Source organism: Sciurus vulgaris (assembly GCF_902686455.1).
Source record: "Sciurus vulgaris genome assembly, chromosome: 5".
NCBI lineage: Eukaryota > Metazoa > Chordata > Mammalia > Rodentia > Sciuridae > Sciurus > Sciurus vulgaris.
This window is the reverse complement of record NC_136465.1, coordinates 83,674,274-83,698,779: the sequence shown is the minus strand read 5'-3', so window position 1 is coordinate 83,698,779 and position 24,506 is coordinate 83,674,274. Positions and strand designations below refer to the sequence as shown.

General features: G+C 36.5%; 2 protein-coding genes across 3 annotated transcripts; one reads left to right on the top strand and one right to left on the bottom strand.

Moving 5' to 3' along the window:
* The first annotated feature begins 762 nt into the window (after nt 1-762).
* Nucleotides 763-12,887, top strand: ART4 (ADP-ribosyltransferase 4 (inactive) (Dombrock blood group)). Of its 2 annotated transcripts, none has more exons than XM_079142778.1 (3): nt 763-1,168; nt 2,937-3,645; nt 5,621-5,893. In XM_079142778.1, the coding sequence occupies exons 1-3, from the start codon at nt 986-988 to the stop codon at nt 5,641-5,643; spliced, it is 915 nt and encodes a 304-aa protein (XP_078998904.1). In that variant the 5' UTR covers nt 763-985; the 3' UTR covers nt 5,644-5,893. The 2 variants fall into 2 exon arrangements, with proteins under 2 accessions (XP_078998904.1, XP_078998903.1); XM_079142777.1 differs by lacking the exon at nt 5,621-5,893 and adding an exon at nt 11,868-12,887 and having other exon boundaries at nt 764-1,168.
* Nucleotides 12,888-13,085: 198 nt separating this feature from the next.
* LOC306662729 (uncharacterized protein C12orf60) lies at nt 13,086-20,698 on the bottom strand. Its single transcript, XM_079142779.1, has 2 exons — nt 14,482-20,698; nt 13,086-14,451 (listed from the first exon to the last, which is right to left on the bottom strand). Exon 1 carries the CDS (start codon nt 20,095-20,097, stop codon nt 19,366-19,368), a length of 732 nt encoding a protein of 243 aa, XP_078998905.1. The 5' UTR covers nt 20,098-20,698; the 3' UTR covers nt 13,086-14,451; nt 14,482-19,365.
* Nucleotides 20,699-24,506: the final 3,808 nt, after the last annotated feature.

The following is a 24,506-nucleotide window of genomic DNA, read 5'->3' as shown; positions in this document are numbered from 1 at the left end:
TCAGAAAATGTACTAAAAATATTTAGGTTACTGAAAAAAAAAAATCAATACCTGTATTGCCAAAAACAGGATTTAGACTCCCTCAATAGTTAGATAGTGAATTGGGAAGTCTAAGTAGCAAATTAAAAGAAAAACTACTGTTTGGGGGGATGGGAATAGATGGAAGAAGGATATTCAGACTAGGAAGGGCCTGAAAGCGATGACCGCAACGCCTATGCTAGATTAACTGCACGTTGACTTCTACCTTTGATTTATGCCAGCTAGACACAGGCAGTCTCTGGCAGTCATTAGGATTCACTGTAGACTGAAAGCAAGTTGAAGACTTGATGTTTTTAGAAAAACAAAACAAAACAAACAAACAAACAAAAAAAAAAAAAAAACAGAAAATGCTATGAATCCAAGAGCTACAATCTCTGGATTGGAGGGTTTCAATATACCATGAAAAAACTGTGAAAAGAGCCTTATTTGTGACAATAACTCAAAAGGCATCCAGGCGGGGTCTATCAGCAGCAGCAGATGAGCCTGACAGAGACCCACCTTGTGATGACTGGGCCCAGCCACCCTGCACGTGCCAATCTTGTTATTCACAATGAAAGCCTGAGACTCAAGATAATGCCATTTGGCCCCACACTCAGTATAAAAAATGCCTTTTCCTCCCTTTCTGGGAAATTTAAGGCAGAACCTGACCCTTAACAGGCCTTTGGCATTTCCCTGAATGCAGAGTAGATTAGGGCTTTTTTTTTTTTTTTTTAAATTGGAAACTAACTTGAGTTCATTCTGGAAACCCTTATTTGGCACACATACATCTGGCTATTTCACAGAAATTTCAACTTCGCAAAGAAACTGGAGTTGATTTCTCCTCTGGGGAAAGCTGTTAGTTGTTGGTGGACAACAGTAGTCTCAGCACAGAGAGGAGCAGAGAAGTTTCCTGTTGAGACTCACTCAAAGAAAACCCCAAAGGAGAACTCCGAGAACTCATTTGGGGATGAAGCTTCCAGGGCAAAGGGGTACTATTTACATAGATAAATGCCATCTACTGATCAGCAGATGCAAGAGGATTCTTCTCCGGACTCCTGTGGCTCATGGGATGAGGATCTGGCTCGGAGGAGGGCAACTGCCCTTCCTGCTGCTGCTTTGTGGTCTGCAGACACGCACAGGGAGTGCTGAGGTAGGGAGCAATTGAGGAGGTAGCCTCTATAAAGTCAATGCTCCAATAGGACATTCTCGAGACAAGCTCTAAATGACCCAAACTTTAGGCACTTGGGATCTAATTTCATGCAAACATTTTGGCAAATGATGATAGTGAAGACTTTGAAAATAATTATTAAAAATTAAAAATTCTTTATAGTTGAAAAATTTGGCATTATGGAAGTTAGTGTCATGGAGTTATTTTCTTGATTCTCCACAGTAATTAAAATACTGCTGCCATGGGACAAATAAGGCAAAATCAACCAAATCTTTATGGGTTTAAACTGTATCCTACAGACCAACTCAAGTTATAAGTGTTCTAACTTAAAGATCTGTATGTTGAAAATAACCTCATATTAAGAGATGATAGGGTACATATTTGAAATCTACTTTTGGAATTTTGTCCTGAGATCTGACAATATGATAGTATTGGTTTGATTTGTTTTGGTTTGGTTTGGTTTGGATCAGCTTGACTTAAATAGATTTTATAAACATATTTGGAAATCTATTCTAAAGAGTTATTGATTAAAATCATTTAGTCAGTCTGAAAATTTTGTTCTCCTTTACATACAACCACAACAAAAATCACATAGTAAAAATGCCAAATGATATGATTTTGAGTTCCAGTCCCAACAGCCTTGATACCAGAGAGTCTTCTAATAAGTACTGTTTATTAGAAAAGCATCATCACTTTGCAAGTCAAGAAGCATCTATTTAAATTTAGATAATTCATATAAGACTTTAAATTATAGACTAATGATACTTAGTAAACCTCCATTCAAATTTCTAACTTCAGTTTTCTCACACAGTAGGTGTCAATAAGTAATTGGCTACCCATTAAAAAAGAAAGTATCTTCCCCCTCCTGGTTTTCAAAAGGAGGAGGGACACACACTCCTGACCACTGTCTAACCTTCACTCACTCAGCTCCCTGGAGGTAGACAAAATATTTCACAGGCAACATTAAGAAGAGTAAGTGGGAACACTGAGTTGGGCTCTGCTGTTTTTCCTTCTCTTGAGAGTGAGTTAGTCTGAGAGCAAAGGGCTTGAGTTCTGTCCTCCTCCATCCAAGAATCTTAACCAGGAGGCCTCGGTCCAGTACTGCCTATAACTAAGTGGACAAGCCTGCCTGCTTCTGGAATTTACTCTTAACAGAAGAAGCCCACTTGCCACCAGACCTAAAGATGTGTGCTTCAACATGGGCTTATTCAGTAAAAAGAAAGATAATTTGGTCTTGATTTTTTTTCCTCAATATTTTCAGAACCTGGGTAGTTAAGAGTGTTATTATTACTGGACTGTCCCATGGAGAATCCAACATTACTTGTCACTTAAGGCGTTTATTCAATAAAATTCAAAGATTTAATATAGGTTAGGCATTTGTAAAAGAGATGCATCGAAGAATAAAAAGGGTGAAAAAAGTAGAAGAAACAGAAAGTATAAGGTTGATGAATGTTTTTTCTTCCAAGCATTAGTATGCAAAAACACTGTGGTTTCAGTTCTACAAAAAGGTTAGTTCCTCCCTAAGGAGATGAATTTTTTTCACTTTTCAATAATACTTATGAAATCAAATTCAATTGCTGGCACAGGTCACTGGTGTAGAAATGATGTGGGGATCATTACACTGGATGCAGTGTAATGATTTTGAGTAAAATTTACTTCAGCCAATACTGGTTTTGAGATGATTTGGGTTTATAGAGTATAGTAAATCTGATTTGAATAATTAAAATCAAGGTGTTTTTTACATTTATAGGTTGCAGTTAAAATTGACTTTGATTTGGCGCCAGCTTCCTTTGATGATCAGTACCACGGCTGTAGCAAACAGGTCATGGAGGAGCTAAATCAAGGAGATTATTTCAGAAAGGAACTAGATGCCCATAAGAATTATTCCAAGGTGTGGCACAAAGCCCACTTAACCTGGTTGAACCAAGCCAGAGTTCTCCCCAAGGACATGACAGTTACACATGCTGTGGCTCTCCTGGTTTACACATTGAATAACAATGTGCACTCTGACTTTTCTAGGGCCATGGCCAGTACTGCCAGGTCTCCACAGCAGTATAGACATTCATTCCATTTCAAATATCTACACTACTACCTGACCTCAGCAATTCAGCTGCTGAGGAAAGAGACCATTGTGAAGAATGGTACCTTGTGTTATGAGGTACATCACAGCATGAAGGAATTCCCCTTTGAAGCCCACATAGGTGCCACCATTCGATTTGGCCAATTCATTTCTACTTCCCTCCTAAAAGAAGAGACACAGAAGTTTGGGAGCCAAATGCTGTTTACCATATTTACCTGCATGGGTGTACCTGTACAAGACTTCTCCCTTAAGAAGGAAGTCCTGATCCCTCCGTATGAGTTTTTTGAAGTGGTAAATACCAGCCACCATCCAAAAGGATCTTGGTTGCAGTTGCAGTCCGCTGGAAACCTGAGTACATCTAACTGCCAGCTGCTTAAAGGTAACCTTGATTGAAATTGAATTCATTCTTGTTAGGATCATAGACCACTTTTTTAATATAAAAGTTATTTTTTCTGAGTAGGTTTGGTGGGGAGCCCAAAACATGGAAATCAGTTTCTAGTAATGGTGGAACTAACTGATTAGAGAAGGGCTGCCTTGTGTCGGGTTTAATCCCTCTTTTCTCTTCAACTATCTCTAAAAATAAAAAAGAATGTATGCAAGGGCACTACATTACATGCCTCATCCCATAAAGGACATATTCCAAGAGACCCGTTGATGCCTGAAAACCACAGACAGTATCAAACCCTGTGTACTATGCTCTTCCCTATACAACACACCTATGATAAAATTTAACTTATAAATTAGGCACAGCAAGAGATTAACAACAATAACTAATAAGAGAATAGGAAGCTCATAATAATATATAATAAAAGTTTATGTAAATATGCTTGTTCTCTCTCAGAGAAATATTTCAAAATATCTTATTGAACTACACTCATCCTTCTTATGATGATGTGAGATGATACAGTGCCTACATGACAAGATAAGTGAATGACCTGGTAACTGACATGGCCACTACGTGACTAACAGGCAGGTAGCCCATTAGTCACTAATTAGTGTGGAAATGCTAGACAAAGGGATGATTCACATTCTGGCTGGGTTAGAGTAAGATAGCACAGGATTTCACCACACTACTCAGAAGGGTATGCAATATAGAACTTATTTCTTATTTCTGGAATTTTTCACATAAAATTTTCTGACCATGGTTGGCTGGGAAACAAATCACACCAAACACACACACACACACACACACACACACACACCCCACACGGGGAAATTACTTTTTTGTGGAAAATTCTAGACAGAGAGTAAACCTTGATTGGAAGAAGTAGCATATAAAATATAGCATTTTTACCTTCTCTCCTTAAGTTCTTTGTTTTTTTTTTTTTTTTTTTTTGTTTTGTTTTGTTTTGTTTTTGTCAAGGTCATTATATGGACAAGAAGTTCTAAAGCTAGGGCAGGAAGTAAATTTTATTCACTAATTTTTCCTATACAACCTTCTGTATTGTGAGAGGAGACCCTGGTAATACAGAATGGATAAAGCAAAATCATTAACCTGAGAGGATTTTCAGATTGAGAAAAGGAAACATGAAAAACGTATACACTCAGTGATACACAAGATGTTTGAGCAAATAATTGTGGCAGTTCCACACCAGGAGCTACTCCTTCTCTTTGGGGAAAGTGAGGAAGGTTTCCCAACAGAGGACCACATGGGACTCGCAGTGAGAATGGTAAAAAAAAAATGTCATTTCAAGCACAGAACAGCATGTGCCAAATCCCAGGGATTTCAGACAGCCTGGTGTCTTCAGGAAATCTCTAAAATTCTGTGTGGCTAGGGTATAGAATGTGGAGGGAGATGGGAAAAAAGGAAATGGTATTTACAAGGCAGGAGAGTTCTAAGTGGGCCTGATTATACAGGGACTTGTGATCCATGCCATGGACTCTTGAACATCGTGCTTTAGGTAGTAAGAAGTCATTAGATGTCTTAAAGAAGTGAAACATCAATAGATCAATGTTTTAGAAAGATCTGTGATGATATTATAAAAAATGACCTAAAGCAGGAGAAATTAGAGATAATACAAAAAATTAGTTAAGCTCTTACAGAAAAATGTGGCCGAATTCATTCACACTCAGAGTTAATTGCAATCCAAATGCAAGAGGTAACTGCAACCCAGCTGCAGAATCTGCCTTTGAAATATCCTCAAATCTCTCCCAACTCCATCATTATCATTACTGTTTATAATTTCAGCTCAGCATTTCTCAACATCTTAAGTTCTTATTATTGCAAAGTCTTTAGAAAGGCATCCACACTGAGGTCTAGAGCCTGCTCACTCTGGCTTATCTCTATCTATAAACACAGACCAGGGAGAGACCAACTGCCAATACTTTTATCTCCTCTCTTCTCTCCTTGGCAGCATCAGCAATACCAATGAAATGAGTACATAACCCACACACCCCAGAGGCTAGTGCTTGCAGTGGATGAAAAACCACAGAGGAATATGAAGAAAACAGTGAGAATTTGATAATAAATGAGAACGCTCATAGCCAGTTTTGATGGTTTCTTGGAACTGCACCCATGTAGAACACTACTACTTCTTTTACATCATGAATTTGGTAATGTAATTTATCTACTAGGATAATGAGCACAGCAATATATTCAATAAAAAAGAAGTCATAGAATATTTATATGGGAAACTGACGGAGGGGGTATATCATAAAACTATGACTCTTGTGCTACCGCTCTATATATCTCAAAGAAAAATATTTCAGAACCACTACCTCAATACCCTCCCCCCAAAAAACTAATGGTCTTTTGGTCTTTTTTTTTTTAATCTGTGGTAAAACTACCCAAAGGCAACTTAAACCCAACTTTGAATTAAGGCTCAGCTGGGATAGCCATATATATTACTAGATCACTGGTTGGTCTTTTTTTTGTGTGTGTGGTGGGGGATGGATACATTTATTATCCTGGAAGCGCTGAAGTTTCCTTAGGACACAACCTAAATGCATACAAGTTTTTATAAATCAATTATACCTCAGTAAAATATATGGAAAAACCCAGCAAGTCATACATTACAAGTTTAAATTTAGAAAAAAATGGGGCCAAGAAACTAAAGACTTGAGTAGGAAGATAACCACAAGAACAAAACAAATATTTCTAAATAACAAAAGATATCTATTTACAAACAAGCCACTGTGAGCAATAGAGCATGTTCAAATGTACTAATATAGAGCAGCATTGTCAAGGCAGATCCTGCAACAGCAGATTTTCTTCTAGGTTACCACAAGTTCAAAGCTATTTTATTGTAATAGCAAAATGTTACTTGCCTTTTTTTATCCTGGTTCTCCCAAGTGTGTATAACTGGTTGGTCTTGAGTAGATATTTGAAATCACAAATCACACTTAAGGAATTGATAAACTTATATTACTCCAAAACTCATTGTGGACAACACCTTGACTACATAGGTATTTAAGAGTTAGGCATGGAATCCAGGCAGTTTGACACCAAATTCTCCCTGTCTGAGTGCATATCCATCAGTACCACTTATTAGTTCTGTATTTTGTTCAAGTTGCCTAAACTTTTAAGTTTTTTTTTATCCACATAATAAGCATCATCATAGAACTTTGTGAAAATAAAATAAAATGCTAAACTATTTAAAATGCATTCCCTAGCATATAATAAATTAGTGTGTTATTAACTTTAGTCCCCAGCACAGAGAGTTTCTCAACCTATTTTTATTGAATGAATGAATAAATAATGATGAATGAATGAAGCATTCTTTTTCATACCTCTGAGCGAACTGGAACTTGTGTGAAATGGCCATATAACTCAATTGACTAAAAACAGTTCCAATATTTGAAAACCTAAAGAAGAAAAATACCAGAGGTTGGACCCCTTGTCAAGAGTGAAGAGTTTTAGTCCGAGTGCGAATGATCTGCAATGTGGTCTTTACAATTTAAGTAGCCATAAATACTTTTCTCTAGAATTTCATCAGTTAGAAACTTGTGCAACCTTGGGAAGAGAATTTGTAAATGGCAGAATAAAACTACCACTGGCACCAGGGCATGGTGGCTCGTGCCTAGAATCCTAGTAACTCAGGAGACCAAGACAGGAGGAGTTCAAGTTGAAGGCCAGCCTGGGCAATTTAGCAAGAGTCTGTCTCAAAATTAAGTATATGTACACACACACACATATATATATATATATATATATATATATATATATATATATATATTATAAAGGGCTGGGGGTGGAGCTCAGTGGTAGAATGCCTCTGTCTTCAATCCCTAAACCAAGAAAATTAAAAATAAAAAATACTACAAGTATGCAAGGTGATATTTTTCTTTATAAATTGAGGAGGGAAGAGACAGAACAGAGGCATCACATAATCAGCCAAGTGAAGAGAGAGTACACTCAAGAGCATAGCTTCCCCATCCTTCAGTTTATGTCAGATTTGGTCTCGTGTACTTGCAACTTAGAGTTCAGAGAGTTCCCAGGAATCTGCTGTCTTCAGAGAGTCAAGAGGTCAAATTAATGGCATAATACATTCAAGGGAGTAAATGTGTCAAAGAAACATTGTTTTAGTCATTCTAAACTAACAGCTTTGCCCTCTAATTCTTCTATCACCCTTCAGAGGACCTATACTGGTTACCATAGAAACATGTTTTAGTGCTTATTGGGAGACTCAAAATATGTTAACAGAATGCTAATTAGTTATTTGCCCTTAAATACTGCTTCTTTCAGCAACATAATCTGTGCCAAAAATCTGTAGACACACAAATACATGCTCTGTTCTGTATCATTGGATTCACAAAGAAGAGGGATTTATTTGTTAAAATGGTTCACATAATCAAAATTCTTAACATGTTTCTAGATAAATATAGCCAATTGTTTGTATTAGCCTAATTTTACATGTAAATGCTGCCAGTTACTAGCAACAATAACATGGGTAAGAGCCTTAATCTCTCTGTACCTCAGTTTCTTTACGTGTAAAATAGGAATTTTCGAAACCTACCTTATAAAATGAGAGTTTGGAGAAAAATGAATGAATATGTGTAAAAGTTATAAGAAAAGCATCTGACAGTCAACTTTTTAGCTACGGTTAATTATAATTATTTGTTGGGTTAACTTCCTATTTCTTTCCTGTTTTCTTTGACTCCGGCCTTCAGTAATCTATTTTTCCCCCTATTTGTGGCATCACACTGACCTTGAGGTAGAATGTCTATCTCAGTTGAGTGGATGCAAGAACCAGCAATGAGTGAATCTGGAGACCACATGGCGTGGTGAAAAGTGGATAGACAGCAGCCAAAAAGATCTGGGTATATGTTAGTAGTTGTGTGGCCTTATGTGAATGACTTAACCCCTGAACCCATTTCTTCATTTATAAACTGGAAGCTGTGCTTGCTTTGTGGGAATGTTGTGACAGCACTTGGTACCCACCCATCCTCTCAAACACAGCTGAGAAACTGCAGAAAGATCTTTGCATATAGAAGTGGGACAATGGCTCAAAGCACAAATGTGTGCTTCAGGGAGATTGGCAGTTGAGAATAGAAACAAAAGAGACAGAAGGAATAAGTTTACTGTTTTTTGAGTGTCTACTTTCTGCTACATGATATTCTGAAAGATTAGCACTCATTACTCTGCATTTTGATATAGGAAGGCTATAGATAACATTTGCCTCAAACATCAGATTAATTAGATATACTACATGTCAGTTTTACCTTTTCACTCTTTAAGTGTTCGAATATTTCCTTCTGAAGCATCTGACATAATTCACATTCGGAGTTCATAAAATAAAGTTATAATTACCATGCATTTCCCTCAGACTCTATACCCCAAGTCAGAAATGACCAAAATTATATTATCATACACCAATCAAATGATACTTTCATAGCAATTTATCTTACAAAATGCTTTCACACACAATATCTGTTCAATTCTTACAACTACCTGTAAGTTGAGCTATTGACCCCACTGTCCAGAAGTGAGTACTGAGATTCAGAAAGGTTCAAGTGGTTTGTGTAAATATATCCATGTAGTTTACAAATGGCAAATGTGAGACCCTTTTCCATGTTTTCTCACAAGAATTCCAAGACAGATTCTCTATATATTTGTTTCAGGAGATTAATTTGTCCTTCCTTCTAAAATCTTTCTCAAATCTTACTGAGAATCTGTTAGTTCACATGGTAACTCAGGTCATATATACATAAATGTAAAAATACACACACATCCATATATAATATGACAATAGTTGTCCTTTTTGCATGCAAGGTAATGCTAGTGCTTTCTATTCTAACCAGTTTTGATGGTATTAAACATTAATGGTTGTGATCTCCTAAACTGATATCATAACTTATTCGTGGATCACAACTGTAACAGGGTAATGAGGGAATAAAAAGCTTTGACTAGTAGTCCAGCAGAAAATGAAAGATAAATACAAAATTAAAAATCATGTGCAGTATCCTCAAACAAAAGATTTTTATATGGTAATTTATTTAATCACAGATATTTTACATTTATTCTTTTAAATATATTATCCATGTAAAAAATAATGTGAGCTAAAATGATAATGGCCATAAGAGAGGCAGAAAAAAGTATCGAGAGTTAGGAAGGAAAAGTTAACTTTAACCTGAGAGAATAATATTTTTAAAAAGATAATTTAATATCCTCATTATTATAAAGGGGGCTAGAATAGTCGACTTTCCATTACTATAATAAAATGTCAGTGAAAAACATTTTATTGTGTAAGGAAGAAAGGTTTATTTTGACTGAGAGTTTCAGAGGTTTCAATATATAGTTAGTTGTTTTGAGCCTGTGACAAGGCAGCATGTCATGGTAGTCAGGATGTGGTAGAGCAAAACTGTTCATCTCATGACCATCAAGAAGTTAAAGAAAGAAAGAGGAAGGGGGTGGGGGTCCCATCCCCATCAAAGTCAAATCACCTATGACCTAATTTCTTCACTAGGCCCCACCTATTAAAATTTGCACCACCTCCAGTAACTGCACAGGCTGGTGACTAGGCTTTGGGGAACACTAATTCAACAAGTTAAAAGTTGATTTTTGAAGGATGAATATGACTAAAGAATAGTGGCTATATATGTGTGTCTTATTTGAACATTATCCTAACAGCAGCTATAATTCATTCATTCAATCAGTATTTATTGAGCACTTACTTACTATGTGCTAGGCACTATTGTCTAAGAAATAAAATAGGCAAAAATTCCTGCCTTTAGGGAATTTACATTCTAGTGTGACTAGCCACACAATAAATAAACCAAGTAAATGATGTAGTGTTAGTTGTTAGTGGTATAGAGAAACAAAGCACAGCAAGGGAATAGGCAATTCCCTTGCTGTGGGAGGGAGTCATAATATTACACTGACTGATTTGAGAAAGCTTCACAGGGAAGGTGACATGTACACAAAGATTAAAGTAAGAGCTAGTCATATGGATATCTCAGAAAAAGAACATTCCAGGAGAGGAAACAGAAGGTGCAAAGGCACTGTTATGACTTAGATATGAGGTGTCCCCCAAAAGCTCATGTGTGAGACAATGGAAGAAAGTTTATAGGTGAAATGACTGGGTTGTGAGAGCTTTAACCCAATCAGTGAAGTAAGCCCCCAACAGGGAACAACTGAGTGGTAAATGTAGGCTGGTACGATATGGCTGAAGAAAGTGGGCACTGGGGCATACCTTTGGGGTATATATTTGGAGAGCTTAGGCTCTCCCTCTCCTTCCTGAATGCCATGATCCCAACTGCTTCCCTCCACCACACTCTTCCACCATGATGTTCTGCCTCACCTCAAACCCTGAGGAATGGAGTGGGCCTTCTAAGGACTGAGACCTCTGAATCCATGAGCCCCCCAATAAACTTTTTCTCTTCTAATTGTTCTTGTCAGGTCCTTTGGTCACAGCAGTGAAAAGCTGACTAAAACAGGCCCTAAATTAGGAGCAATGGCAAGAAAGCCAATATATGGAAGTGAACAAGGGCAGAGCAAATAACAAAGTTATGACAGGGATAATGTGGGGCCTTGACAGCAACTTAAAACCTCACACAAATTTAAATCACAATTTAAAGCCACTAGAGCTGGATGAGCTCTCCATAGATGTGCAATAAAGGAGAGAAGATGTCCAAGGGCCAAAACTCAGCACACTGCAATTTAAAAGGTCGGGATGAGAAGAAATAAGCAAAGAAGCCTAAAACAGAATAGTCAATGAGAAAGGAGAAAATCAATAGAATTAATGCCCCAGGAGCAAAGTGAAGACTATCGAGGAGGAGGAAGTGATTCACTATGATGAGTGTGGTTGATGGTCAGGTACAATGAGGATTGAGAATCTAAGCTCCAGGAAGGTCAACAGATGATCTCTTGAATCAGACTTTCTATCCCCAACTGGCTGGGTAACCTAAAATCAACCTCTTTACCTTTTGGCACCTGTTTTATCATATGCAAAATAAATAAGTTGAGTTCTGTGAGTTAGAAAAATCTAAGAAAATACTTTTTGAATATTAGTTAACTTCAAACATTTTTATTAGGAATTTTTATGTTAATGATTAAAAAATAATGAGTTAAAGGAGAAATGGGCTAGTTTGTCATTGTTGCTTTTAGAAAAAAATTCCTGCTACCTAACACATCTCTAATTTCCATTCTGTTGTTTTTTACAGCTTCCAGCAAGAAGTGCGTCCCTGCTCCTATGGTTATTGTTTCTCTCTCCTTTTTGGCCAGTGTTATCATAGCTTCCAAAAGAAAAGTACAAAGGAATCCTGCAGCTCCTTTTTAAAATATACATATGCAAATGAAAATTTGTATTGCTTTTGCTAATAATGGGAAGTTGTTTGCCAGAAAGGATGAATCCGTGATGCTTCTGCTGAAACCAGTGTGGCCTCCTCTTTGCTAGTTCTGTTTTGCCTTCCCTGTACACCTTTGACTTTTCCAGTCAGGGCACCCTGAATACCCCTGGAGAATCACTCTGCCCACCTACCATTTGATGCACAACTGTCCCAGATCACTGCTTATCAGTTGGCCTATAACTCAGACCTTAGCCAATCAGTACATTTTTTTCCTCCATGAAAACAGAAGTTTATGCTGAAAAAGAAAGTAACTCGGTGATTATAGCCTATGAGATTACATCAAGGTACTTTTAAAAATTTGTTTTGGGGGTAGGGTAGGAATCTCTTTTTTGAATAGAGCAAGTATGAGCTTACAGATGTAGAAGCTATCTTACTTGCAAGAGAGGAGACTCTGACTCCCTGAGAAAGCAGCTAACACAATGAAGGAAGAGCTGAGAAATGCAAACAAAGTGAGACCCATTGAGAGTGTATGACCCACTAGATCCATCGGGATCTGAAGCTGAGTATCCTTTTTCTTCACATAAATCCAGAAGTAATATTTTGCTTACATAATTTGAATTACAAATTCTTTCTCACACAATTGAAAGAATTCTGATGAACACAAATTCCCTGCCCTTTTTTTTAGTTTAGTGATCCTATAAAGGAACAAATCAAAGAAGACTGTACCCCTATAACTTTAAAGCAAAGAACAAATTGATCATCAAATGGAAGAGCTTTGAGCCACAGAGACCTAACCAAAGTGTAAATTTTCTTCAGAGGTTTTCATTGAAATTCAAGATCAAATTATTGTGGTCTCAGATGAGAAGAAACACAGACTCTTGAGCAATAAAAGAGAAAGGTTAAAAAAAAAAAAAGAGAAAGGTAATAAAATATGTTAATGAAATCTTATTCACTGCCAGTTAACAGGGAGCTACATACAAGCTCCTGAAATACTAAAAAAGCTAAAATTTAAATTCATTTTAGTTTATAGAGGACTAAATGAAAATTTTGACTTAAAATCTGCATAATGAGCATTTTCAAAATGGTGGAACGGAAGAGGACGTGTTCCTAGCTGCTCTGTGAAATGAAACCAAGAAAGCCGATAGGAAGCTTCTCAGGAAAGTGGGTGAACAAAAATAGTGGGGAACTTCACTGGAATTTAAAACTGGACCTTCAAAGCAGATCAGTAACTTGGGAGGTTGAATGCAATAAAATAAGGAAGAAATCCCCAGTAGTACGCCCACTGCTGTGGCGGGGCCTGAAGGACCGGCCAGAGCAGTCCCTCCATGAGCTCAGTGGAGGGATAAAGGAATTAAAAGAACCACATTTGTGGAAGGCCTAAGGCGTGGATGGGTACAGAGCATTTAAAGACCAAGAAACCTGTCTGTTGCCCAACAAACCTGAAGGACACATTGCACATCCATGTGCGTGGAAAGAAGCCACCATCTCTCCAGGTGGTATGTGGAGGACAAAGGAAGGAATCATTTTGCAATTGTGGTGCAGGGACCAGCAGGTTGATTCCTGGCAATCCTGAGTTTGGCCTAAAATGCAGGCTCAGTGAACCCATACTACACGACAAAGAATGTGCTTAAGTGACCAGGAAAAAAAATTGAACATGGAAAGACACACATCTGGCTGGGAATTCAGAAGGGCAGGGGTGAGAGAGATTGGAGGCTGAACCGGAAACCAGGAAACATGGGGTCTGAAGGTCACTTAGGGGACTAAGAATTGGCTCCCCCACCACATGAGTGGAACCCAGGGGAGATCCCTGGGGTACAGTTTTCCAGCATGAACTAGAAACAACTGGACTCTGAAGGTGTACTGATTTAAAATTTCCAGACCAATTGGCATTCAGGGAAGAGCCTGGAGCCTACCTAAGCCTAAACCCTGCCTCCAGGAATTCCGTCTATGGAATTAACTCCCTCACTCCAGCAATCCAGAGGGTGGGGCATCAGATGACCCCACCTAAAACTGCTAAGAAGAGAAATTGAGAAACTTTCGAACTCCAACAGAAAGAATTCTTTAATTTTTCTTCAAGATCTTTTTTTTCTTCTGTTTAATTATGACCTTAATGATACATGGACATTTATATATATTCATTTTTTTTTCTCATTTCTAGCATTGTTGAAGCCAGTTATTTTTCATGGATTAGTTTTTTGTGAACTTGGATGTATGATTAGTATTTTTTAGTTTTCTTTGGTATTCTTTTATTTTTATTTTTAATTTTTAAAATTCTTACTTTATATGTTTTTTCTCCCCTATTTTCCTTGATTCTCTCTTATCTTCTACTAACAGCCAATCTCTGTTGTTCTCTTTCACTCTTCCTTTAATTTCTTACTTCTTCTCTCCTCCTCTCTCATAATCACATTTTATATCATTTCTGTTCTCTCCCTGTCCACCATTTGAAATTATAAACCTTCTTGAAAATGTTTTTATTGTAGGCAATAACTGATCATATCATTTCTGTTTATTGTGATAATTAACATTATAGATGTCATAATAGGAACAATTTGGTTTAATGCTCTATATTGTTTGCATTGGTTATTGTTATTATTTGTTTCCCCCTAAACAGTGAGATACTGGAACCCTTCAGGGACACTATAAGTCAACAGGGTAGAAACTTTACTGCCTTAGATCTGTACTGTTAGAAGGGAAAACACAAAAATAACATGAAAAAGCAAGGGAACAAATTGCCCCAAGAGAACAAAGATACTCCAGTAACAGAATTCATTGACACTGCAGTGGAAGAAGTGTCAGAGGAGTTTAGAAAGTACATAGCTAAATGATCTGCGAAGTGGGACAGTATAAGAAATTATATCAGAGAGAAAATACAGGAAGTAAAAGATCACTTCAATAAAGAGGCAGAGATTCTATTAAAAAAAGCAAAAATCCTCAAAATGAGGGAAACGAACCAAATTAAAAATTCAACAGAAAGCATCACCAATAGACTAGACCACTTGGAAGACAGAACCTCAGGCAATGAAGACAAAATATATAATCTTGAAAATAGAGTTAACCACAGAGAGATGTTAAGAAACCAAGAGAAGAACTTCTAAGAATTATGGAATAACATAAAAAGACCAAATTTAAGATTTATTGGGATAGATGAAGGCCCAGAGATACAAATCAAAGGATTGCGCAATCTTTTCAATGAAATAATATTAGAAAATTTTCCGAACCTAAAGAATGAAAATTGGAAAATCAAATACAAGAGGCTTATAGGACCCCAAATGTACAAAACTACAACAGACCCACACCAAGTTACATTATAATGAGAATGACTAACATACAGAATAAGGATAAAATTTTAAAGACTGAGAGAAAAATATCAGATTACGTATCAGGGGCAACCAATTTGGATCTCAGTCAGTTTTCAACCCAGACCCTCAAAGCTAGGAGGTCCTCTAGGAGGTCCTAGAATAACATATATCAAGCTCTGAAAGAAAATGGATGCCAACCAAGAATTCTATATCCAGCAAAATTGTTTCAGATTTGAAAAGGAAATAAAAACCTTCCATGATAAACAAAAGTTAAAAGAATTCACAACTAGAAAACCTGCACTACAGAACATTCTCAGCAAAATAGTCCATGAAGATGAAATAAAAAAAGTGAAAACCAGCAAAGGGAGAAACTACACTAAAGGAATAGTCAATCAAAGGAGAAACCAATTCAAATTAAAAACTAGAAATAAACCAAAGTGATCAGGAGCACAAGTCATATCTCAATAATAACCTTGAATATTAATGACCTAAACTCATCAATCAAAAGACACAGACTGGCAGATTAGATTAAAAAACAAGCTCCAACAATATGCTGTCTCCAAGAGACTCACCTCACAGGCAAAGACTTTCACAGATTGAAGATGAAAGAATAGGAAAAAAAATATCAGATAAAGTGAATTTTAAGCCATAATTAATCAGAAGGGAAAAATAAGGCCATTTCGTACTGCTTAAAGGACTTATACATCAACAAGATGTAACAATCATAAATATTTATGCCCAAACCATGGATCATTTACATACATTACAAACCTTTTCAATTTCAAGAATCAAACAAAGCACAACACAATAATACTGGGTAACTTTAACATGCCTCTGTCACCACTGAATAGATCCTCCAAACAAAAACTAAATAAAGAGGCTATAGAAGTAAAAAAAAAAATACAATTGATTTAGACTTTAATAGACATATGTAGAATATTTCATTCATTAGTGACTGAATACTTTTTCTTCTCAGCAGCACATGGATCTGTCTCCAATATAGACCATGCTATGTAATCTATCACATTATCATACAATTGTAATATTACCTTAATATATTTTTAGCATCTGTATGGTTGATAACTACCTTTCCATTGATATTAATGTTCGTGTTCTTGTTTTCTTCATTAGACTTATTTTTTATCAAATTTTAGCATATTATTTTTTCTCTTATTTTTTCCTTCCTACTACATAATTTGAAAATGTTATTCTAGCTTCTTTCTGATACAAGTTCTTTAAGTTATGTCCATCTGAGTACTGTTTCATCCCAGAGATCCTGGTATTTTAAGCTTTAATTATCACTTAGTTCAAAGCACTTTTTATTTACTTTTCTCATGCTTTCTTTTTTGATCTGTGAGATATTTTTAAGTGTGCCATTTAATTTTGAAATAGTTGAGATATGGGGGGGGGTTCTATACATCTTAAGGCAATTGATTTCTAATGTAATAAATCATGCAGGAAACACAGTCTGCTCAATTTCAAATGTTTAAAAAGTAATGGAAATCTTTTTTATATTGATCGTATCAGTTACACATGTGTCAAAACTGATCAAATTGCATACTTCAAATATGTGCATTTTATCATACTTCAATCGTACCTTAAGAAAGTTATGGGGGAAAAAAAAGTTTTCATAGAAAAGAACATTTATTAGGAAAACGTGGATATGTGTGCAGGCAAAAGAGAGAATATGGGAGAAGAAACTGATTACCAAGCAAATATCAAAGATACATGAGTTCCATTACATGCAAACTAGCAGATGCAAAATATTAAGCTGGAAATGTTTGCCGACCCTTCCCTCAGGTATTATTCAGTTTAGATGGAAACATGGGTAATTATTTCATCTGAGCTCTGAAGACCCTAGAGTTGGGGAAAATGGAGTGTGAGAGAGAGTGAGGGCTAGCGCAGTTATAGTTTGGATATGAGGTGTCCCCTGGAAGTTCATGTGCGAGACAAGGCAGGAAATGAGAGCTGGAACCTACACAGTAAGTTAATCCATTTGATGGATCAATTACTTAGATGGATTAAAGCCACCCTCAGCATTTATCTCCCTGAGAAATCACAATTTTCTAAGTAACACAATTCTCCTAAATCAGTGACTCTTAAAGTGGCAACTATGAAGTGGGAAAAAAAGTTGTCACAAGTATTACAGGACTTGTTTATTTTCCCTTCTTTTATAGGAAGTGATCATGGGCTTTGTTATGTTTTGTGACATTTCACCCTTTCCTCTCCACTTACACTTCATTCAATTAGATCAGAGAAAGAATAGGCCAGGCATAACATTGAAACTAGTGAGTCTTCTCCATTTTATTTTTCAAAACCCTGTGAACTTTAGAAAAGTGAGAGGAATCCAAAACCAAAGTATTTGAGAGAAACATTACATGAGAGTATTCAGTTTGAGAAGAGTGCAACTTTCCCCCAACTCCCCAGGCTAGGAAGCAGCTGCAGACAGGAAGCCAGCAGAGTGGGCAGAATGGTGGTAGTGCCTAGTAGTGGGAAATGTCTGAGAAGCACTGTGAGTGACAGCCAGCCTCACAGGAACCACCAGCACCTGAAAACCACCCATGTTTATTGAAGTAAGCACCACCCACCTCTATCATCTAGTGGCTGCCCCATCAAGCTACCATTCAAATTGGCATCCAAGGACTTCACTTGAGTGGCCCCCAGTCATTTAGCCTCTTCACTGGAAGGCTCTGCCCCAGGACGTATTTGAGTCTTGGTTCCATTCATTTCCACATGATTCCCCTCTGCTGTCCTAACATTATGGAGCACAATCCTAAAACCAAAAGGAGGAAGGTGAAATCCTGGACACATATAGTACAGAACAAGTAGCAAAGTGAGAGACCAATTTCCACCTCCTATTTATATATGGTGTGGTGTTGTTGCTGCTGCTGCTGCTGCTGCTGCTGCTGCTGCTGCTGCTGCTGCTGCTGTTGCTGCTGCTGCTGCTGCTGTTTTTGAGGGTAGGGTAATGAATAAATCATTTGGAGATTCTCTTCAAAATAAGACAATCATTAATAGATACCTATTGCAAATGAACACGTTTTTAGCATTGCTACTCAGTGAGAATGCAGAGTATTGAAATTTTTATCCTTTTTCCAGAGCCTCTAAGCTCTGAAAATGGTCAACATTCTCTTGACTCTTTCCAAAAGATATTATGAAGTCCTGTTTGTTTGCAGATGGCAGGGGGATTCTTAATTTAAAATGGCAATGGTAACTGCAATGGTGGCCTTGGTTTAGAGTTATCATCATCACTTGTTCCCAACAAAGTTTCTGTTATGTATCATGTGAAATAGTAGCTCCAAGGACAATCTTGAGAGTATACACTCACAATGCATAAGAGTCAAAGACTTCATGATTGGCCACTGGACTTTCCTAACTCCTATTCCCAATTACAAGCACATCTCAGAAATCCTGCTTCTGCAAATGTAATGGTCTTTCCTTTGTGAAAGGTTAGAGTACCTCCATTTTTCAACTTTAGGTATCTCCTAATCAAAGACCCCAGTAGGAGACAGATGAGAACAAATTATCTGTTCTGGTCTTATTCATACAAGAATACAGTCTTGTTTATGTTCATTGTTCTTATTTAGTTCTGAATAGATCATATTAAAATATGTAGTGACAAATATTTAGTGACGGTATAGCCAAGACACTGAAATTAGTATGAGTGACAAAAATGGAGGCCAATTATGTTCTCCAGGCCTGAACTAATGACAATATTTACATTTACCTGAACTTCACATTGCAGTAACTGGAAATAGACTTGTCAAAAGTGGAAATTAGTTTTGTTGTCTTAATTATGCTTCGAGATGAAATATAATATTTAGAAATATCCTCAAATATAATTCTATGTTTTTTCAATAACATATACTTCTTAGTGAATGCCATTTCAAGCAGGCTTTCCTTGATGATTCATTTTTTTTTTCCATGAAGCAAAACTACAGATGACTACTTTATGTACTTATAGTCTAACATACCTCAGGTCTGGCATTAAAGGGTCTTAGAAAGTACTATAAAAAATCATAGAATTTGAATTTATTTTTCTAATGGAAATGAATGTATCTTCTATTGCACCCCTACTTGTCATTGACTTTCTTAAACTTAGAAATATCATTTTCCACGGTCTTTACGGCATTTTGGAGAATCTGTATGGTTGGTTCCATAGCCTTGACAATTTGTTCCAACTGATCTGCTGCTGACTCCATGGGATTGTTGGCATTCTCGGTTTTTAGTGCATCCTGCAACTTTTTCAGGACATCTGTTGAGATGGATTTGGAAAGGTTTGGACTCAGGATTTTCTCAGATGTGGTGGCATCTGATTGCCCTTTGGTATCTCCTCTATAGAAATCCCTTAATTGAAGTTTCATGATGGGGAATGTCATCAAGAGTGAAATAAAAGATTCCAAACTCTCACGGATGTTACTATTGCTCATCACAGAGACAATGACTGGTGTCTGGATAGTTTTAAACACTTCTTTAGCTGAAGAATATAAATCCTCATTGGTACATTTGTCAACCATAGAACACATAGCTGTGGCAACCTTGGAATACATAGGCTCCTTTTGCATTTTGTTGTACTTTTCTTCTACTACATGTTGCATCTCCTTAAAATTTTTAAGCATTTGTTCAAAGAAATCCTTAATGTTATTATCTTCTTTCACAACCATCAAGGGGATCTGAGTATTCATATTGTGGTTAAGAATCTCGGTAAATGTATTCATGAAGGAAATAAGATCTTGTACACGAAGGAAGAACATTTCAGAAGCTTGAATCAGTCTCTCTTTATCCTTTTCTGAGTTTGAAGACATTTCTCCAACAAGGAAGTTTCAGCACTGCAAAGAAAAACAGAATCCAAATGAAAAGCCAAGTAAATTTATCTACCATGAAGACACTGAACATATAAACATAAGACTAACTCATGTCAGAGGCAGGAAAGCTACCCAAACTTTAAAGCTACAGTGATTCTGTGCTTAAGTAGAAAAAAATAATAAAACAATTAAAAGTAGAATAGGAGTGTGTCACTGAATTTATAACACATACATATCAAATATTGTGTACTGGATCCTGAACCTATGAATATGCTGACACATGGAATAACACTCCTCTCAAAAATATTACACTCAAAAACATTCAGTGTTTTGGAGAATGCTGGATACAGCATTAAAAATTACTTAGAGAGGCTCTGGTCTTAGTTAAGATAGAGTAGACACATTCCATCTAATCTTTCCTACTCATTACAACTAACAATCATGAATATGGAACAAAAAAGTAAATACAAGAACATTTGAAAAATAGATAAAGCAGGTAGAAAATGAATAAAGCAGGTAGAAAGTACTGCACTTGAAAAACAATAGGATGATGAATTTCTCTGGTTGTTTTGGTTTTGGGTGACTTTTGTTTTGATTTTTGTGTTCCGTCTTTTCCTAAAAACCTGAATAAATTTATATCTTTTAAAAGATTGCATCTGACTCACCTATTGTCTCCCTGGATGCTCTTTCTCACTTCTCTCATACTAACAGCCAACCTCTATTAATTCCTCTTACTTATTAATTCCTCTATTAATTGCTCTTACTACAAATTTTACCTCTATCTTCTCTCCTCCCTCATAAATATCATATCTTACATTACCTCTGTTCCCTTATTGTCCATCATTTGAAACAGTAAACCATTTTAGCAAATTTACTGTTTATATTGTAGACCATAATTGAACACATCATCCCTGTTTATTGCAACAAAACTGTGGATGCCTTAATAGGAGCCATTTGGTTTAAGGTTGTATATTGTTTGCATTGGGTGCTGTTAATATTGGTCTCCCCCCTAAAGCTGAGGTACTGGAAGCTTTCAGTGACACTATGACTACAGAGTGGAAACTGTACTGCATCAGATCCACACTGCTAGATGAGAAGACACAAACAAAAAGAAAAAAAAACAAAGAAACAAAGTGTCTCAAACAAACCAAGATATTCCAACAATAGACTCCATAAACAACACAGTAGAAGAAATGTCAGAGAAGGGGTTTAGAAAATGTGTAGTTAGATTGATCTTCAAAATAGAGGATGGTATCAGAGAGAAAACACAGGAAGTGAAAGATACTTCAACAAAGAGGGAGAGATTATAAAAAGGAATCAAGCAGAAATCCTCGAAATGAAGGAAACAATAAATCAATTTAAAAATTCAATGGAAAGTATCAGCAACAGACTAGACCACTTAGAAGACAGAACCTCAGACAATGAAGACAAAATATATACTCTTGAAAATAAAGTTGACTGCATAGAGAAAGATGTTAAGAAACTATGAACAGAACTCCCAAGAAATATAGGATAACATGAAAAGACCAAATTTAAGATTTATCAGAATAGATGAAAGCATGGAGATACAAACCAAAAGAATGTAAACTCTTTTCAATGACATAATAGCAGAAAACTTCTCAAATCTAAAGAATGAAATGAAAAATCAAATACAAGAGGTTTACAGGACCTCAAACATACAAAATTACAACAGACCCTCACCAAGGTACATTATAATGAGAATGACTAACATACAGAATAAGGATAGAATTCTAAATGCTGCAAGAGAAAAAAAAAATGAATTACATATAGGGGGAAACCAATTCAGATTTCAGTTGATTTCTCAACCCAGACCCTCAAAGCCAAGAGGTCCTAGAATAACATATATCAAACTCTGAAAGAAAATGAATGCCAATCAAGAATCCTATATCCATTATAATTAAGCTTTAGATCTGAAGATTAAATAAAAACCTTCCATGATAAATAAAAGTTAAAGGAATTCACAACTAGAAAGCCTGCACTACAGAACATTCTCAACACAATATTCCATGAGGAGGAAATGAAAAAAAACCAACAAATCCAGCAAATGGAGGAACTACACTAAAGGAATAGTCAAGGAGAAAGTAAGTCAAGTTAAAAACCAAAAATATCAACCCACAGCACCACAAAAAAAAAAAATAAAATAAAAAAAAAAATTACTGGGAATACAAATCATAGCTCAATAATAACCTAAATGTTAATGGTCTAAACTCATCAATCAAAAGACATAGACTGGTAGATTTGGTTAAAATAAAAATTACCTAACAATACACTGTCTTCAGGAGACTCACCTCCTATGAAAAGACTTCAGTCCACAGACTGAAGGTGAAAGGTTGGGAAAAAACATATCACTCACATGAACTGCGTAAATAAGCAGGGGTTTTCATCTTCATATCAGACAAAGTGGACTTCAAACCAAAGTAAGTCCAAAGGAATAAAGAAGGACATCATAGGGGACACACCCTGTAATGGTGACTGTACCCTCATGGCTACCCCCTCCTCATACGTGGCACTGCCTGACTCACTAACAGTTTACTCAGACCTCCTTGCACTGCCGCCCTCCCCTGAAACCTGGGAGGTATGTTCTTAACCAGCAACCAGTTATGTGTAACTCCCTGGTTGGCCTGCTTATCTCCACCTCCTACTGTCAGGGATTGGTTAGTAGCAGTCCTGCGAACTTGATCAACTCGTGCTTGCCATATAGTCCTATGGAAATCTCCCCGGCGTGAATCCCCCGTGCCTTGTTAACTTTTAAGCTAATTAGCTCCCACCTAGCCCCCATCCTACATAAAACCTGTGTAACCTCCTCAATAAACAAGTTCCTGCTTCGCCACGTGTGCTGACAGACCTCCCGGCTCTGGTGTGGTTCCTTAGCCGCCGACACTCATCATCCTGCTCAGCCCTATTCTCCTTTGGGCGGGCCCTAAGGAGATACATCAGACCTTGTTGCTCAACAGGGAGCAACAGGACATTTAATACTGCTTATGGGAATCATACATCAACAAGACGTAACAATCGTAAATAAATAAGTATGCCCCAAACAATGGAGTATCTACGTACATCAAAAAAAACCCTTCTCAATTTCAAGAATCAAATAGACCACAACATAATAATACTTGGTGACTGTAACACATCTCTTTCACTACTAGATAGATCTTCCAAACAAAAACTAAACAAAGAGACTATAGAATTAAATAATACAATCAATGATTTAGACATTATAGAGTATTTCAACCATCATCGAGCAATACACTTTCTTCTCAGCAGCACATGGATCCTTCTCTAAAATAGACCATATGATATGCCACAAAGCAACTCTCAGCAAATACAAAAAAATAGAAATTACTACCCTGCATTTTATCAGATCATAACAGAATGAAACATAACAGAAATCAATGATAAAATAAAAAATAGAATCTACCTGGAGACTGAACAGCATGTTATTGAATAATGAATGAATAGCAGAAGAAATCAGAGAGGAACTAAAAAAATACTTAGAGGTAAATGAGAACACCGACACAACACATCAAAATCTCTGGGACACTGTGAAGGCAGTGCTAAGAGGTAAGTTCATTGCATTGAGCTCATTCATTAAAAGAACAAAAAGTCAACAAATAAATGACCTAACATTATATGTCAAAGTCCTAGAAAAAGAGGACCAAATCAATATCAAAAGTAGTAGAAGAGAGGAAATAACTAAAATCAGAGCTAAAATCAATGAATCTGAAAAAATTGACAAAACAAAAAGTTGCTTCTTTGAAAAACTAAATAAAATTGCTAAACCCTTAGCTACACTAATGAGTTGAAAGAGAAAGAAAACTTAAATTACTAAAATTTGTGATGAAAAAGGAAACATCATGATAGACACTACTGAAATATAGAAGATAATTAGAAACTATTTTGAAAATATATACTCAAATAAAATAGAAAATCTCGAAGACATCAACAAATTTCTAGAGACATATAATCTACTTGAACTGAAATAGGACATATATAATTTAAATAGATCAATTCCAAGCAATGAAATAGAAGATGCCATCAAAAGCCTACCAACCAAGAAAAGTCCAGGACCAGATGGATTCCCAGTCTAGTTCTACAAGATCTTTAAAGAAGAATTAACACCAATACTCCTCAAATTATTTTATGAAACAGAAAAGGAGGGAACCCTTCCAAACTCATTCTATGAGGCTAGTGTCACCCTGATACCAAAACCAGACAAAGACACATCAAGAAAAGAAAACTTCCGACCAATGTCCCTGATGAACATAGACACAAAAATTCTCTATAAAATTCTGGCAAATTGCATACAAAAACATATTAAAAAGACAGTACACCATGATAAGTGTGGTTCATCCCAGGAATGCAAAGTTGGTTCAACATACCATTGGTTC